Source organism: Notolepis coatsorum (genome assembly GCF_963971535.1).
Source record: "Notolepis coatsorum genome assembly, chromosome: 2".
In the NCBI taxonomy this organism is placed as follows: domain Eukaryota; kingdom Metazoa; phylum Chordata; class Actinopteri; order Aulopiformes; family Paralepididae; genus Notolepis; species Notolepis coatsorum.
Genome location: NC_140166.1, coordinates 126,824,202 through 126,841,996, shown reverse-complemented (window position 1 = coordinate 126,841,996; position 17,795 = coordinate 126,824,202). Strand labels below are relative to the sequence as shown.

Here is a 17,795-nt window from a genome sequence, read left to right as displayed (position 1 = left end):
GTGGGTAGTGATTCACATTCCTTTACAGCTTTGGGTAGGGCGTTCCACATTGATGTGGCATAATTGCAAAATGTGTTTAGTCCCTTGTTTGAGCCGAATCTGGGTTTAACATGATTTGTGGAGCTCCCTCTGGTATTGTGATCGTGGTATTCACTGACCTTTGGGAAGTGTCGTATATTCCTATATGAATATCTACTTTTGATTACAGCACAGTGAGGTTGCTAACTGGATGAAGGGAAAGATCACAGTGTGATAGAAACATGGTCCTCATCTGGACTCCCAAAAATAGCCAGTAGAGAATAAGTTTGTATAGCCAGACAAACCAGGAGCTATGGTCCAATACTCATTTATTTTGCAGAGCGGCCGAGAGTGGACAATGCATTAGTTACATACAGGAATTGTATTTCATTCAAATGACACATGAGTTGTACAAAAGGATTGATGAGGTAAATCACAATAGCCCTCACACGTTGGCTCTCTACATCAAAGACAGTATTGCACATACATATTAGTCATGTTATATTAATGAACTGAGAATGTACTAAGCCATACACATGAGCACAACCTGGTCCTAAGGTAGGAATCTGTACATTTTACTCTAACCAACAATAAGAGTCCATGATTCTACTCACATGTATAACAGCACATTCTCTGGTGGATCGATGGAGACGCAGCCGGACCCCCCTGGAGACGGGTCGGTGGGCTGGCCTGCTCCTCTATCCTTACTGTTCCAATACTTATAGTTTATCTGACTTCCCTATTCTTAACCTAGTTCCACCAATCACAAGTATCTTATAAACAGGCCGTCCTCTTTGGTGTCTTCTTGCCGTGTGGGTGCCTGTAGCAGCCAGGGGGGCGGTGGCCCCCTCCTTTTTGGACAGAGGGGGGTTTTGACTGTGGCCCCCTCCTTTTTGGTGTGTGGTTTTGTTTCACCGTTCCCCAACTGTCTTCAAGACTCCTTGTATGTGTCACAAACAGTTTTAGCATGAGGGGGCTTTTATGACCTGCCCCCGGTGTCTCCAACTGTTTCTTCTAAATACCGTTGAGTTAGTCGTTTTAACATGGGGGGTTTGCCTGAAGGCTCCCCAGAATGTCACACAACCCTGCTGCCTGCTACTGTTTGTTCCATCACTCTGAGAGTCCATGTAATGAACTATTTACCATAGATATTTTCAGTTTTCAGGGTTAATCTAACATTTTGATTATGAAATCTCAGTCAAGGGTACCACAGAAGTATTTTGACATGTACATGGGTACCTTAGTCGTGTAGTGTATCTTGTAGACCAGGCCCATTGCAAGTTGCTGTACTCTGTTGTCTACTCTAAGCCATCCTAGGTTGTCAAAGTGGGCAGGGGTGAGGTGGGTTCTAAGTCAGGTCAAGCAGTAGTCTGACTAGTTTGTTTTGAGATGTTTGTAATTTGGTTTTTAGTGCCTTTGAGGTGCTTTGGTACCATGAGGTGCAGGCATAGTCGTAGTACCCTTGAATGAGTGCTCCTGCCAGAGTCTTCAGGGTATTCTTGTTTACCAGAGAGGAGATCCGGTACAAGAATCGAGTTTGTTGGTTGACTTTTTTATTACATTGGATGCCATTTTGTCACAGGAAAGATTAGCCTCTAGGATGAAACCCAGGTAGGTAATTTCATCTTTCCTTGTGACAATATTGTCACCCACTTTAACTGAGAAGCCGTCGGTCTTGCTGAGTTTGTTATTTGAACCGAAGAGAATGGACTCTGTTTTGCCCATGTGTAATGATAGTTTGTTGCAAGCGATACCGGAGTCTCATGGCGATCACAGAAAGACTCAGAAGAAGCTTCTATCCCCAGGCCATCAGGCTGCTCAACGAACAATAAACACTATGCAACAACCATCAAATGCACACAGCACACACATCCACACGTGCACACTCACTTTAAACAAACAACACACTGCAGCACCCACTCTCCACACTTTAGATCACCTAAACACACTTTATATTTATTGGTAAAGGATTTGCACTACAACTCGTACACCTTACTGTAAATTGTACCTAAATTGTACCTCATCCCATTTCTGCTTTGCACTATATAGTATTGTATATTAGTACATTGCATAGTATATTGTATATTGTATGGTAACTCAGTTACCTCTATTCTGCATCGAACATTGTACATATGTCTATACTGAACACTGTGACTTCTATTTTTACTTCTATTACATGCTATACTATTTTATTTCATACTTATCTTGTCTAGCACAGTCTCTGGAGCGTAACAGTAAGAAGCATTTTGTATAAAAGTATTCTAATCTGTACTTCTGTATGACAACTATTAAAGAAACTTGAAACTTGTCGGCGAGCCATATGCAGATTTTGCCTAGTTTTGCCGAGGGTTTTCTCAACCTGTAACTTGTTCTTGTCAGAGACCAGCAGGGCTGAGTCGTCCGCAAACAGGAACAAGTTGCAGTCACAAGCTGACGACATGTCATTTGCATAAATTAGGAACAGTAGCGGTCCTAGTATGCTTCCTTGTGGAACACCACAGCTCACTGTGAGGGGGGGGGGATAGGGTACCGTTTACCTCCACCATCTGTTCTCTCCCCTCCAGGTAGGATTGTATCCAGCTCACTGATAGACTATCAAAACCAATTGCTTTTAGCTTGTCAATCAGAATGGTGTGATTGACAGTGTCGAAGGCCTTTTGTAGGTCCAGCATGACCATGCTGCAGTATTTGCCCGCGTCCACCTCTTGTTTGATGTGGTCGTTCAAATAGAGAAGGCATGTGTCAGTGGAGTGGGATGTTCTGAAGCCAGATTGGAATTCGTAGATTAGATTTTTTTCCGCAAGGTACTTTTCGACCTGTTCGTATACTATTTTTTCCATGACTTTCGAGATGGATGTAAGGATAGAAACAGGGCGGTAGTTGCCTGGGTCTAATTTGTTGCCCTTTTTGTGCAGGGGTGTTACTCTCACAATTTTGAAGTCCTTGGGGACGTGTCCCTGTTTTATGGAGAGGTTTATTATGTGTGTGATGACTGGGGTGATGGCGGCTGCTGAGTCTCTGAGGAATTTGGAGGGGATGTTGTCATGGCCAGTGGCCTTGTTCGGTTGGAGGGCGCTCAGTTTTTTGAGTAAATCAAATCAAATCAAATCAAATTTATTTATAGGGCCCGACAACACACGTTAATGTCCCCATGGGCCGTACAGGTCTTCTTTAAACAAGTCAAGAAGACAACATAACAATAAGTCAAGAACAGAACAAGAACACCATAGGGTCCAAACATTTTTTAGATGAATGCAAATAAATGAAAGAATGCAAGCACTCCCAGACATACCCCACGCGAAGGTAAGGAAAAACTCACTAAAACCTAACAATAGGGAAAAAAAGCTCCACAGGCAATGTGGAGGAGAGAAACCTTAGAAGGGCCGTTCAAGGGGGGATCTCCCTTCTTAGATGTCGGTGATAGTAGTGTTGCAGACGGACAGTTGGTAAGCATGCACTCATGTGTGTGGTGAAACACAGATGAGTGCATGCAATAGCAACTGTACATTTTGAAAAATTAAAGATAGAGCTAATAGCGATAGCAACTGAACATTTTGAAAGATTAAAGATAGAGTTGATAGCGGATCTATTTGAGGCACAGGGGCGGCGCAAGAGGGTCACGTCCTCCCCGTCTTAGTCACGGGACATTCAACACTCCGGTCGTTGCTCAGGGACAGCCGGAGACAGGGGGAAGGGGGGTGGCGCAGAGAGGGTCGCGAACTCCCCGACATCATCGCGGGACATCCGGCACTCCGGTCACCACTACGAGACCTCCGAAGACAGGGGGGCACGCAGAGGGGGTCGCAATCTCCCGGCCTTCGTCACGGGACGTCCAACACTCCGGTCAACACTCCAGGACAGCAAGTCATAGGAAGACAGGGAGACGGGACAGGCGTTAGACAGCTCATGAGATTGTAGTAGGCGGACATAGCAATAGATACAAGTGGTAGGCATATATGTGAATGGAGTAGATATATGAAGTAAGCGTATTATGTGAATAGAATAGAAGTACTTAACCCAGCAATATGTTAACAGTCTGTTAATCAGTTGACAGGACCACGGACAGACGGCGGTGAATAACTGATCCAATGCCTCGGAGGTGCATGTAGAGCAGTCACTACAAGCTTGGCCAAGACCCCGAGGCATCCATCACCTTGGTCAGCGCCAGGAGACGGGTACTCAGAGAGAAGGGGGAGGGAGGGGGGGGGGGAGAGAGTTAGAGAGTTCCCATGTTTGTGGTGCTGCAAAGGAGCAGACATGTAGTACCCTGTAGTGCCATGTAGTACCCCGTAGTGCCATGTAGTACCCTATAGTACCCCATAGTGCCATGTAGTACCCCGTAGTATCCTGTAGTACCCTGTAGTGCCATGTAGTACCCTGTGGTGCCATGTAGAGCTATGTAAGCCATGTAGTACCCTGTAATGCCATGCAGTACCAAGTAGTACTCTGTGGTACCATGTAGTACCCTGTACCCTAACTAAACTACCCTATAGTAAACTACCCAGTGGTACCATGTAGTACCCTGTACCATAACTAAACTACACAGATTAATCTAAAGGTCAGTCCCCGACCAGGTGAGATCAAGGTAGGTTGAAGGAGAGAGAGAAAAGATGAGTCTTAAGCAGGGATTTAAAAGCTTCGACAGAGCAGGCGCCCCTGATGACGGCAGGTAATTTGTTCCACAGGTAGGGAGCGCGGTAGACAAAGGCTCTGTGGCCGGCGGATTTCTTTTTAACCCTAGGGGTCGATAGAAGCCCCGCATTTTGTGAGCGCAGAGCACGAGCGGGCGAGTATCGGGAGATGAGATCAGATAGATAGAGCGGTGCAAGCCCATTTAAAATTTTGTAGGTGAGGAGTAGCACTTTAAAGTCAGAGCGGGCTTGGATAGGAAGCCAATGTAGGGCGGACAAAACTGGTGTGATGTGATCAAATTTTCTAGTTCTAGTTAGTATCCGTGCAGCCGCATTTTGCACGAGTTGAAGATTTTTGATGCTTGAATTAGGTAAGCCTGAAAAAAGTGCATTACAGTAGTCCAGACGTGATGAGACAAAAGCATGAATCAGGGTTTCAGCATCAGCCAGAGTTAAAATGGGGCGTATTTTTGCGATATTACGAAGATGGAAGAATGCAATTTTGGTGACATTTTTTATATGTGCATTAAATGAGAGGGAGGAATCAAAAATGACTCTGAGGTTTTTTATGGTGGAGCTCTGGGATACATGACAGGTATCAAAGTTGAGGGAGATGTCCTGAAACAGGCCTCTGTGGTTTGGGGGGCCAACAATTAACATCTCAGTTTTATCTGCATTAAGGAGTAGAACGTTTTGCGACATCCATTTTTTGACGGCAAGCAAGCAGGCCTCAAGGTTTTGTAGTTGGGAGGAATCATTTGGCTTAATAGGTATATATAATTGGGTGTCATCAGCGTAAAAATGAAAGTTTATGCCAAATTTGCGTATGATATCGCCGAGGGGTAGCATGTAAATCGAAAATAGCAAAGGGCCCAGGACAGAGCCTTGTGGGACACCACATTGCACTGGGAGGGTCTCAGATGTTAAATCATTATAGACCACGCAGTGTGTTCTATCAGTTAAATAGGATTTAAACCAAGCTAGTGCGAGACCCCGAATGCCAACATGGTTCTCAAGCCGACCTAGAAGAATCGAGTGATCGATAGTGTCAAAGGCTGCACTGAGATCAAGCAATAAGAGCACAGAGGTGAGGTTTGAGTCAAGAGAGAGCAGTAAGTCATTTGTGACTTTGGTAACCGCCGTTTCGGTGGAGTGTAAGGCTCTAAAGCCAGATTGAAATGATTCATTAAGATTATTGTTTGATAAATGGTCAGTAAGTTGCGTTGCGACGATCCGTTCTAACACTTTGGATAGGAATGGGAGATTGGAGATAGGTCTGTAATTTTTCAAGATTAGAGGGTCGAGGTTCGGTTTTTTAAGTAATGGTTTAATGACGGCTGATTTAAAGGCCAGGGGCACCACGCCAGTAGACAAAGAGGTGTTGAAGATATTGAGTAGGGCAGGGCCTAGAGTTGGGAAGAGTTTTTTGATGAGAGTTGCTGGGAGAGGGTCAAACAGACATGTTGAAGGTTTAGCCGCGCCAACCAGTTTAGAGAGGGCACTAAGTGAGACGTTTTCAAGGCAGCATAGCGTATGACTGGAATCAAAGTCAGGGGGAATGCCCGTCAAAGGTTGGGAGGGACTCTGATTGTTGAGTAAAGCAACAATTTCATCTCTAATGAGGTCAATTTTCTTGGTAAAAAAATGTCATGAATTCGTTAGCCGAGAACGCATGGTTTAGGGCACTTGGTTGTTTCTGCGTAAGTTTTGCAACTGTGTCAAACAGAAACTTTGAGTTGTTTTTGTTTTCATTTATGAGCCTGGAAAAATAAGAGGTTTTGGCAAGTGAGAGTGCCTTTTTGTAGTTACGTAAACTATCATTCCAGGCGAGGCGGAATACTTCGAGTTTGGTCGAACGCCATTTATGTTCAAGTTTGCGACAAGCCTTTTTAAAGGAGCGCGTTTCCTCCGTAAACCAGGGAGTTAGTTTTTGCGGAGCACGTTTAATTTTAGGTTTAAGGGGAGCGACAATGTCGAGGGTGCTACGAAGGGCGGCATTAAGTTTGTCTGTAAAGAGATCAAGGGGGCCAGAGTAAGAGAGGAAGGGAGAGAGGGTATCTGGTAGGCAGTTAACTAGAATTGGGACAGTTGAGGCGTTAATACGACGGCTCATGTAGGATTCTACACTGTCTGGGCGAGAAACCGTCAGATCAATTTGAAATTTGATGAGGTAGTGGTCTGAGAGAGCAGGAACATAGGGGGAGACGGTCAAATTTGACACAGTGAGACCGCGGGCTAGGACTAGGTCAAGGCTGTTCCCACCACTGTGAGTGGGTTGGTCAACGATTTGAATGAGACCGACAGAGTCAATGATGTCGGTAAAAGCCTTATTTAGGGGATCTAGAGTTTTATTGGAATGAATGTTAAAATCACCAACAATTAAAATGTTATCTGAGCGCATAACAAGCTCAGAGATGAAAGTTGAAAATTCATCTAGGAAGAGGGTGTAAGGGCCTGGGGGGCGGTATAGGACAGCCATTACAAAGGATGCAGTGGAGGTAGGAATCAGACCGCCACACTTTCTGTTGGGTGGAGAGGGATGCAACAGGAGCACCTCAAACGAGGAAAACTTACAGTTTGCGTCGGATGTAAAGTTGTGCTTAGAGTCATAAATTAGAGCAACTCCGCCTCCTTTCTTGGAGGTGCGTGCGATGTGGGAGCTACTAAAATTAGGGGGTGAGGCCTCGTTTAAGGGCAGAAAATCATTAGGTTTAAGCCATGTCTCAGTGAGGCCAAATAGGTCGAGACTATGGTCTGTTATCAGTTCATTTACCAAAAGAGCTTTGGTTGGCAGAGAGCGGATGTTGATAAGGCCAACCTTCACACTCTCTGTATACTTAGCAGCGCGGTTTTCAGCCATGCGGGTAGGTTTAATCGCAATTAAGTTGGCATGGTTTATCGCACAAGGACGAGCTGGGTAAAGCGGAGCGTAACGGGATATTCTAGTTTTGATTGGGTATACAGGTTTAGGGGTAGAGATAGAAAGAGAGGAGTGGGGAGCCTGGTGGAGGAGGGACCGAGCAAGAAAGGTATAAGGATTGGCAGGGTCCATCAGTTTAGCATGACTAGCAGGCTCGCTAAGAGCCTGCACCCTGGCATGCTTGTGGGGTGGCTGTCAGCCCGAAGCTATAATCTTGTCTATATTGCGAGATAAGAGAGAGGCGCCTTGCATGTTAGGATGCACGCCGTCCTTTCTCAGCAAGCCAGGGCGCCCCCAGAAAGAGGACCAATTATCCACGAACCCTAAGCCCTGTTCTTTACAGTATTTTTCCAGCCATCGGTGTAGAGAAGCTGTCCTACTCACGAACTCATCATCATGCCGGTTTACAGGCAGGGGGCCAGAGAAGATTACTCGATGCCGACTCATCTTTCTGGCGAGGTCAGAAAGCCTAACTATGTTGATCTTTGTGACCTCAGAGACTTTCATCCTACAGTCATTATTTCCGACGTGTATAACAATATGGTCGAATTTATCTTCAGTGGGTGTGATACGTGGGTTACCTTTTGCCTTGACTATGCTATTCGCCAGAAATCTCAGGTTGGCTTCAATGTCGGTAGCTCTGGCTCCCCCATAACATTTGATCTCGGCTGGCTTGTCTAGCAAAATATGCCGGGTGATGGAGTCGCCAATCACAAGGACGGAACGACGGGGTTGCAGTGGAACCGGCTGCGTACTGGGACCGGAACCCGCAACACGTGTAAAATCATGTTGCGGAGCAGGTGCTGTTGAGGCCGAGGCCGAGGGGTTACACTGCCGCTTCGTAGTGGGCGCAAAGGCCTTGTCCTGAGCACTATGTCTGGGACTCTCCAGACGAGAAGACCCCGCTAGAGGCTCCTCAGAAAAGCCTGTAGTGTCCAAGACGTCTAAAGCTGACTGTTTTCCTGACTCAAGTTCAAGGACACGACTCTCTAACAGAGTTAACCTTTCTAGGAGAGAGGGACAGACAGGACAGACAGAACACATAGCCATGCTTACACCAGGTAGAGCAGGAACAAATAAAGATACGAAGTACTATGGATCAACTGCTAAAGGCTATGTGTATGAAGCCGATTGAAGGTTTAGCTAATGAGCTAAAACCAGTGGGTCGAGTAAGTTGACAAGCTAACAAGGCAAGACCAGAAAATGCAGGTACAAAGGAGTGGCCTGCTAGAGGAGGGCAGGTGAGGGGCAGTAGATACTCTGATGCACTCGGTTGCCTCCTCGGTTAACTCCAGCAGGAAAACTCCAAGTCTTTGTCTGTCTTAGTCGGTCGCCGGCGCTCTGCTGGCGCTTCGATAGACTACACTTAAATCCCTATTGAATATTGTCCCACACCTGTAGGGGGCTAGTCTCTGACTGATTGGACTAATTAGCACAGGCTGCTCAAGTCAAACCCAATGGGGTTGCACAGAGCCTGATTGATTAACAAAAAAATTATCAAAATATACAATGGATTGAGTACTAACTTACATTACTCAGCAAGAACACAGTGAAGTCAGCTCAGGTTTTAGAGAAATGTGTGCACAGGCAAATGTATTTAAACAAGCTTTGCCTCTGACTGATTAGTTACCATTTCCAGTTTAAAGTCGTCTTTGTGGACGCCTAGGTTCTTGTAGTATGCTACTATGTGTTCTACCCCATACTGCCCTGAGTGGGAGGGTAGTTTGTTTACCAGTGTTGTGGCTATGTTTGTGAAGAAACTGAGCATCAGAGCTGGTATCTACTAGTGAGCATCAGAGCTGGCTACTAGTGAGCATCAGAGCTGGTATCTACTAGTGAGCATCAGAGCTGGTATCTACTAGTGAGCATCAGAGCTGGCTACTACTGAGCATCAGAGCTGGTATCTACTAGTGAGCAGAGCTGGTATCTACTAGTGAGCATCAGAGCTGGTATCTACTAGTGAGCAGAGCTGGTATCTACTAGTGAGCAGAGCTGGTATCTACTAGTGAGCATCAGAGCTGGTATCTACTAGTGAGCAGAGCTGGTATCTACTAGTGAGCATCAGAGCTGGTATCTACTAGTGAGCATCAGAGCTGGTATCTACTAGTGAGCATCAGAGCTGGTATCTACTAGTGAGCAGAGCTGGTATCTACTAGTGAGCAGAGCTGGTATCTACTAGTGAGCAGAGCTGGTATCTACTAGTGAGCATCAGAGCTGGTATCCACTAGTGAGCAGAGCTGGTATCTACTAGTGAGCATCAGAACTGGTATCTACTAGTGAGCAGAGCTGGTATCTACTAGTGAGCATCAGAGCTGGTATCTACTAGTGAGCATCAGCTGGTATTTACTAGTGAGCAGAGCTGGTATCTACTAGTGAGCATCAGAGCTGGTATTTACTAGTGAGCATCAGAGCTGGTATCTACTAGTGAGCATCAGAGCTGGTATCTACTAGTGAGCAGAGCTGGTATCTACTAGTGAGCATCAGAGCTGGTATCTACTAGTGAGCATCAGAGCTGGTATCTACTAGTGAGCAGAGCTGGTATCTACTAGTGAGCAGAGCTGGTATCTACTAGTGAGCAGAGCTGGTATCTACTAGTGAGCATCAGAGCTGGTATCTACTAGTGAGCATCAGAGTTGGTATCTACTAGTGAGCAGAGCTGGTATCTACTAGTGAGCAGAGCTGGTATATACTAGTGAGCATCAGAGCTGGTATCTACTAGTGAGCAGAGCAGGTATCTACTAGTGAGCAGAGCTGGTATCTACTAGTGAGCATCAGAGCTGGTATCTACTAGTGAGCATCAGAGCTGGTATCTACTAGTGAGCAGAGCTGGTATCTACTAGTGAGCATCAGAGCTGGTATCTACTAGTGAGCAGAGCTGGTATCTACTAGTGAGCATCAGAGCTGGTATCTACTAGTGAGCAGAGCTGGTATCTACTAGTGAGCATCAGAGCTGGTATCTACTAGTGAGCAGAGCTGGTATCTACTAGTGAGCAGAGCTGGTATCTACTAGTGAGCATCAGAGCTGGTATCTACTAGTGAGCAGAGCTGGTATCTACTAGTGAGCATCAGAGCTGGTATCTACTAGTGAGCATCAGAGCTGGTATCTACTAGTGAGCAGAGCTGTGGCACCCCCTGCTGTCCTCCTGTCCCTGCAGCTGACTGTGAGTGTGTCTGCGTTTTCCTCAGATTGAGGTCATGCACGAGGCAAGTCAAGGAGGCTCCACCCACATCCTGGTGTCCAATGAGACCGAGGAGAGTCTCTCCAACAGACGCAGGTAAGTACTGTGTGTTTGAAGATGAGACCTACTGTTGAAAACATGTCTATCTTGTTCCACAGCGTTGTATACAGTACTACACTACAGAACAACACTACACACACTACAACACTACACTACACTACAACCAGAGTTGCGTTCCTCATATCAACTCTGATTGCACGCACGCTAATGATGCCACGTGCACGCGCGCTCCCGCGCATGCGCATAAATGTTCCCTCGCTTAAGCACAGACTAAAGACGATGCCTAATTGACTCTACGAATGGAATGTAACACATTTCATTCACAAGTTCTGTGTGAATGTATCCGAGAACGTATTTAACACACCTGACGACCGGCGCTATTGATATGCAAAGTAGCCCAGGTGGGTACTTAGCGAGTTGGCGAGTGCAGCGCATTCCTGTGTGCACGCGCGTGCCGTGCACATCCGTGCGTGTGCGTGCACGCGCTTCTGCTCACAAAACTTTGGCTGCACTGCGTGCAACCTCGTCCCATGAAGAACGCATCACTGACTACAACACTACACTACACCACACCACTACAGTACTATACTACAGTACAACACTACAACACTACACTACACCACACCACTACAGTACTACACTACAGTACAACACTACAACACTACACCACACCACTACAGTACTACACTACAACACTACACTACACCACACCACTACAGTACTACACTACAACACTACACTACACCACACCACTACAGTACTACACTACAACACTACACTACACCACACCACTACAGTACTACACTACAACACTACACCACACCACTACAGTACTACACTACAGTACAACACTACAGTACACCACACCACTACAGTACAACACTACACTACACTACAGTACAACACTACAGTACAACACTACAGTACAACACTACAACACTACAGTACAACACTACAGTACAACACTACTACACTACACTACAACACTACACTACTACACTACAGTACAACACTACAGTACAACACTACTACACTATAGTACAACACTATACTACACTACACTACAACACTACACTACTACACTACAGTACAACACTACAGTACAACACTACTACACTATAGTACAACACTATACAACACTACACTACAACACTACACTACAACACTACAACACTACACTACAACACTACAGTACAACACTACAGTACAACACTATACAACACTACACTACAACACTACACTACAACACTACAGTACAACACTATACAACACTACACTACAACACTACAGTACAACACTATACTACACTACACTACAACACTACACTACTACACTACAGTACAACACTACAGTACAACACTACTACACTATAGTACAACACTATACTACACTACACTACAACACTACAGTACAACACTACAGTACAACACTACTACACTATAGTACAACACTATACAACACTACACTACAACACTACAACACTACACTACAACAGTACAACACTACACTACAACACTACAGTACAACACTACACTACTACACTACACTACAACACTACAACACTACAGTACAACACTATACAACACTACACTACAACACTACACTACTACACTACAGTACAACACTATACAACACTACACTACAACACTACACTACAACACTACAGTACAACACTATACAACACTACACTACAACACTACAGTACAACACTATACAACACTACACTACAACACTACACTACTACACTACAGTACAACACTATACAACACTACACTACAACACTACAACACTACACTACAACACTACAACACTACACTACTACACTATAGTACAACACTATACAACACTACACTACAACACTACAACACTACAGTACAACACTACAACACTACAGTACAACACTACAACACTACACTATAGTACAACACTATACAACACTACACTACAACACTACAACACTACACTACAACACTACAACACTACAGTACAACACTACAACACTACACTATAGTACAACACTATACAACACTACACTACAACACTACAACACTACAGTACAACACTACACTACTACAGTACAACACTACACTACAACACTACAACACTACAGTACAACACTACACTACTACAGTACAACACTACACTACAACACTACAGTACAACACTACACTACTACAGTACAACACTACAGTACAACACTACACTACTACACTACAACACTACAGTACAACACTACAACACTACAACACTACAGTACAACACTACAGTACAACACTACACTACAACACTATACAACACTACAACACTACAGTACAACACTACACTACAACACTACTACACTACAACACTACACTACTACAGTACAGGGTAATGCGGCGTGTGGCACAGATTCAACATTCACAGACACAGTTACACCCTGAGGGCATGCCCCGAGATATTTTCTGGGCCGGCTGGGTTGGTTCTCCTCAGAACCGCACGCACCTCTGCTGACACAGTGAGTGGTGGGTCCTGTGGTCAAAATCCCTCTCTGTTGGTTGGTGGTGAGGGCCTCGAAGCGGATCACATTCAGCTCATCTGGCAGTGAGGGTTTGCTGGTTGTGGCGCCCCCTGTTGGCAGTCTGTGATGTGTTGCAGTGAGGGTTGGCTGGTTGTGGCTCTCTCTGATGGATCTACTCAGGTCTTCTTGTAGTCCTCAGCTTCCTGTAGTCCTCAGCTTCCTGTAGTCCTCAGCTTCCTGTAGTCCTCAGTGTCTTGTAGTCCTCAGCTTCCTGTAGTCCTCAGTGTCTTGTAGTCCTCAGCTTCCTGTAGTCCTCAGCTTCCTGTAGTCCTCAACTTCCTCAGCTTCCTGTAGTCCTCAGCTTTCTGTAGTCCTCAGCTTCTTGTAGTCCCCAGCTTCCTGTAGTCCCCAGCTTCCTGTAGTCCTCAGCTTCCTGTAGTCCTCAGCTTCCTGTAGTCCTCAGCTTCCTGTAGTCCTCAGTGTCTTGTAGTCCTCAGCTTCCTGTAGTCCTCAGCTTCCTGTAGTCCTCAGCTTCCTGTAGTCCTCAGCGTCTTGTAGTCCTCAGCTTCCTGTAGTCCTCAGCTTCCTGTAGTCCTCAGCTTCCTGTAGTCCTCAGCTTCTTGTAGTCCTCAGCTTCTTGTAGTCCCCAGCTTCCTGTAGTCCTCAGCTTCTGTAGTCCTCAGCTTCATGTAGTCCTCAGCGTCTTGTGGTCCTCAGCTTCCTGTAGTCCTCAGCTTCCTGTAGTCCTCAGCTTCCTGTAGTCCTCAGTGTCTTGTAGTCCTCAGCTTCTTGTAGTCCTCAGCTTCCTGTAGTCCTCAGCTTCCTGTAGTCCTCAGCTTCCTGTAGTCCTCAACTTCCTGTAGTCCTCAGCTTCTTGTAGTCCTCAGCTTCTTGTAGTCCTCAGTGTCTTGTAGTCCTCAGCTTCCTGTAGTCCTCAGCTTCCTGTAGTCCTCAGTGTCTTGTAGTCCTCAGCTTCCTGTAGTCCTCAGCTTCCTGTAGTTCTCAGCTTCCTGTAGTCCTCAGCTTCCTGTAGTCCTCAGCTTCCTGTAGTCCTCAGTGTCTTGTAGTCCTCAGCATCCTGTAGTCCTCAGCTTCCTGTAGTCCTCAGCTTCCTGTAGTCCTCAGCTTCTTGTAGTCCTCAGCTTCCTGTAGTCCTCAGTGTCTTGTAGTCCTCAGTGTCTTGTAGTCCTCAGCTTCTTGTAGTCCTCAGTGTCTTGTAGTCCTCAGCTTCCTGTAGTCCTCAGCTTCCTGTAGTCATCAGCTTCCTGTAGTCCTCAGCTTCCTGTAGTCCTCAGCCTCTTGTAGTCCTCAGCTTCTTGTAGTCCTCAGCTTCCTGTAGTCCTCAGCTTCCTGTAGTCCTCAGCTTCCTGTAGTCCTCAGTGTCTTGTAGTCCTCAGTGTCTTGTAGTCCTCAGCTTCTTGTAGTCCTCAGCTTCTTGTAGTCCTCAGTGTCTTGTAGTCCTCAGTGTCTTGTAGTCCTCAGCTTCTTGTAGTCCTCAGCTTCTTGTAGTCCTCAGTGTCTTGTAGTCCTCAGTGTCTTGTAGTCCTCAGTGTCTTGTAGTCCTCAGTGTCTTGTAGTCCTCAGCTTCTTGTAGTCCTCAGCTTCTTGTAGTCCTCAGTGTCTTGTAGTCCTCAGTGTCTTGTAGTCCTCAGTGTCTTGTAGTCCTCAGCACTGTCGGCATGTAGCATGGACCCAACTCCACAGTTAATCCAGGGTTTATGTCTGCATTTTGTTTTCTGTTTCTTTGCTTGCATGTAATTTTCGCCATCTTAATGGTTAGTTTCATTGTGCATTGTGTGTTGAGTACTGACTTTTAATAATTTTGTCTTGCAATAATAATTGTTTTTGTATGTTTTTTTTGTGTGTGGACCCCAGGAAGACTAGCTGGTTGCTATGGCACCAGCTAATGGGGATCCGTAATCAAATCAAATCAAATCCCTCTGACAGCAGTTTTAAACACGTCCCAGTCTGTACTCCCAAAGCAGGGGGGGGGGGGGGGCTTGAGGCGTCTATATACTGGGTAGGGGAATGTGGTCAGGGCACAGCCTCGTAGGCTCCTCTCACTTTGCTATAGACATGGTCCAGAGTATTTCAGGAGGACACTCTTAAGGTTGCGGTGGCTACAGTGAACACAGCGTCCGGGTGTGCAGTCTCTTGGTTGTTGATGACGCAGCAGCCCCAGTGCCGCTCATGGCGGGACATAAACAGCCGGTATAAACACTGCACTGTGAGTCCAAGCCCCATCTGTTGTTCACGCCGCAACCTCTCATCTTTTCCCAGACCTCTGTGCTGCTGTCCCCATGGTAGACGGAACAAATAAAGACATAAAGATTTTAACTTACTCTCTTTACAAAATAGATGGATGTGAATAATGTGAAAACAGAACATATTGTTATTATTATCAGCTATCTGACGTCCTATCCTCACTAAGTAGATACCTTTTAGAAGCTGCAGGCAGCATACTTATGTGCTTTTGAAACACTGAGTGAGGAGGTTCAGGTTAAACAAGTGACACAACTGTATTTTCTGAATGATAACCCTTCAAATAAGAACATTTAGAAGAGCGAGTGTAAAACTACCCCCACTCTGTTAGCTGTAGGCTTGTAAAACTCAAGAGCATGGTGAGCTGTTGGCGCGAGGCCCAGGGAGAGAGACGGGCTGAGGCAGAACCAGAGAGAGAGAGCCGAGGCAGAACCAGAGAGAGAGAGCTGAGGCAGAACCAGAGAGAGAGAGCTGAGGCAGAACCAGAGAGAGAGAGCCGAGGCAGAACCAGAGAGAGAGAGCTGAGGCAGAACCAGAGAGAGAGAGCTGAGGCAGAACCAGAGAGAGAGAGAGCTGAGGCAGAACCAGAGAGAGAGAGCTGAGGCAGAACCAGAGAGAGAGAGAGAGCTGAGGCAGAACCAGAGAGAGAGAGCTGAGGCAGAACCAGAGAGAGAGAGCTGAGGCAGAACCAGAGAGAGAGAGCTGAGGCAGAACCAGAGAGAGAGAGCTGAGGCAGAACCAGCGAGAGAGAGAGCTGAGGCAGAACCAGAGAGAGAGAGCTGAGGCAGAACCAGAGAGAGAGAGAGCTGAGGGAGAACCAGAGAGAGAGAGAGCTGAGGCAGAACCAGAGAGAGAGCTGAGGCAGAACCAGAGAGAGAGAGAGAGAGCTGAGGCAGAACCAGAGAGAGAGAGCTGAGGCAGAACCAGAGAGAGAGAGCTGAGGCAGAACCAGAGAGAGATAGCTGAGGCAGAACCAGAGAGAGAGAGAGCTGAGGCAGAACCAGAGAGAGAGAGCTGAGGCAGAACCAGAGAGAGAGAGAGCTGAGGCAGAACCAGAGAGAGAGAGAGCTGAGGCAGAACCAGAGAGAGAGAGAGAGCTGAGGCAGAACCAGAGAGAGAGAGCTGAGGCAGAACCAGAGAGAGAGAGCTGAGGCAGAACCAGAGAGAGAGAGCTGAGGCAGAACCAGAGAGAGAGAGAGAGCTGAGGCAGAACCAGAGAGAGAGAGCTGAAGCAGAACCAGAGAGAGAGAGAGCTGAGGCAGAACCAGAGAGAGAGAGAGCTGAGGCAGAACCAGAGAGAGAGAGCTGAGGCAGAACCAGAGAGAGAGAGCTGAGGCAGAACCAGAGAGAGAGAGAGCTGAGGCAGAACCAGAGAGAGAGAGCTGAGGCAGAACCAGAGAGAGAGAGAGAGCTGAGGCAGAACCAGAGAGAGAGAGCTGAGGCAGAACCAGAGAGAGAGAGCTGAGGCAGAACCAGAGAGAGAGCTGAGGCAGAACCAGAGAGAGAGAGCTGAGGCAGAACCAGAGAGAGAGAGCTGAGGCAGAACCAGAGAGAGAGAGCTGAGGCAGAACCAGAGAGAGAGAGCTGAGGCAGAACCAGAGAGAGAGAGAGCTGAGGCAGAACCAGAGAGAGAGCTGAGGCAGAACCAGAGAGAGAGAGCTGAGGCAGAACCAGAGAGAGAGAGCTGAGGCAGAACCAGAGAGAGAGAGAGCTGAGGCAGAACCAGAGAGAGAGAGCTGAGGCAGAACCAGAGAGAGAGCTGAGGCAGAACCAGAGAGAGAGAGAGCTGAGGCAGAACCAGAGAGAGAGAGCTGAGGCAGAACCAGAGAGAGAGAGAGAGCTGAGGCAGAACCAGAGAGAGAGCCGAGGAAGAACCAGAGAGAGAGAGCTGATGCAGAACCAGAGAGAGAGAGCTGAGGCAGAACCAGAGAGAGAGAGAGCTGAGGCAGAACCAGAGAGAGAGCTGAGGCAGAACCAGAGAGAGAGAGCTGAGGCAGAACCAGAGAGAGAGAGCTGAGGCATAACCAGAGAGAGAGAGAGCTGAGGCAGAACCAGAGAGAGAGAGCTGAGGCAGAACCAGAGAGAGAGAGAGAGCTGAGGCAGAACCAGAGAGAGAGAGCTGAGGCAGAACCAGAGAGAGAGCTGAGGCAGAACCAGAGAGAGAGCTGAGGCAGAACCAGAGAGAGAGAGCTGAGGCAGAACCAGAGAGAGAGAGAGAGCTGAGGCAG

General features: G+C 46.7%; 1 protein-coding gene across 1 annotated transcript in view; it reads left to right on the top strand.

The window, feature by feature from the left end:
- mcf2l2 (MCF.2 cell line derived transforming sequence-like 2) overlaps positions 1-17,795 on the top strand; it is a gene marked incomplete at its 5' end in the record, with an annotated part of 365,863 nt that overhangs the window by 141,447 nt on the left and 206,621 nt on the right. The window contains 1 exon segment of the mRNA XM_084308288.1: positions 10,756-10,844. Coding sequence (XP_084164414.1) covers positions 10,756-10,844 — 89 coding nt within the window.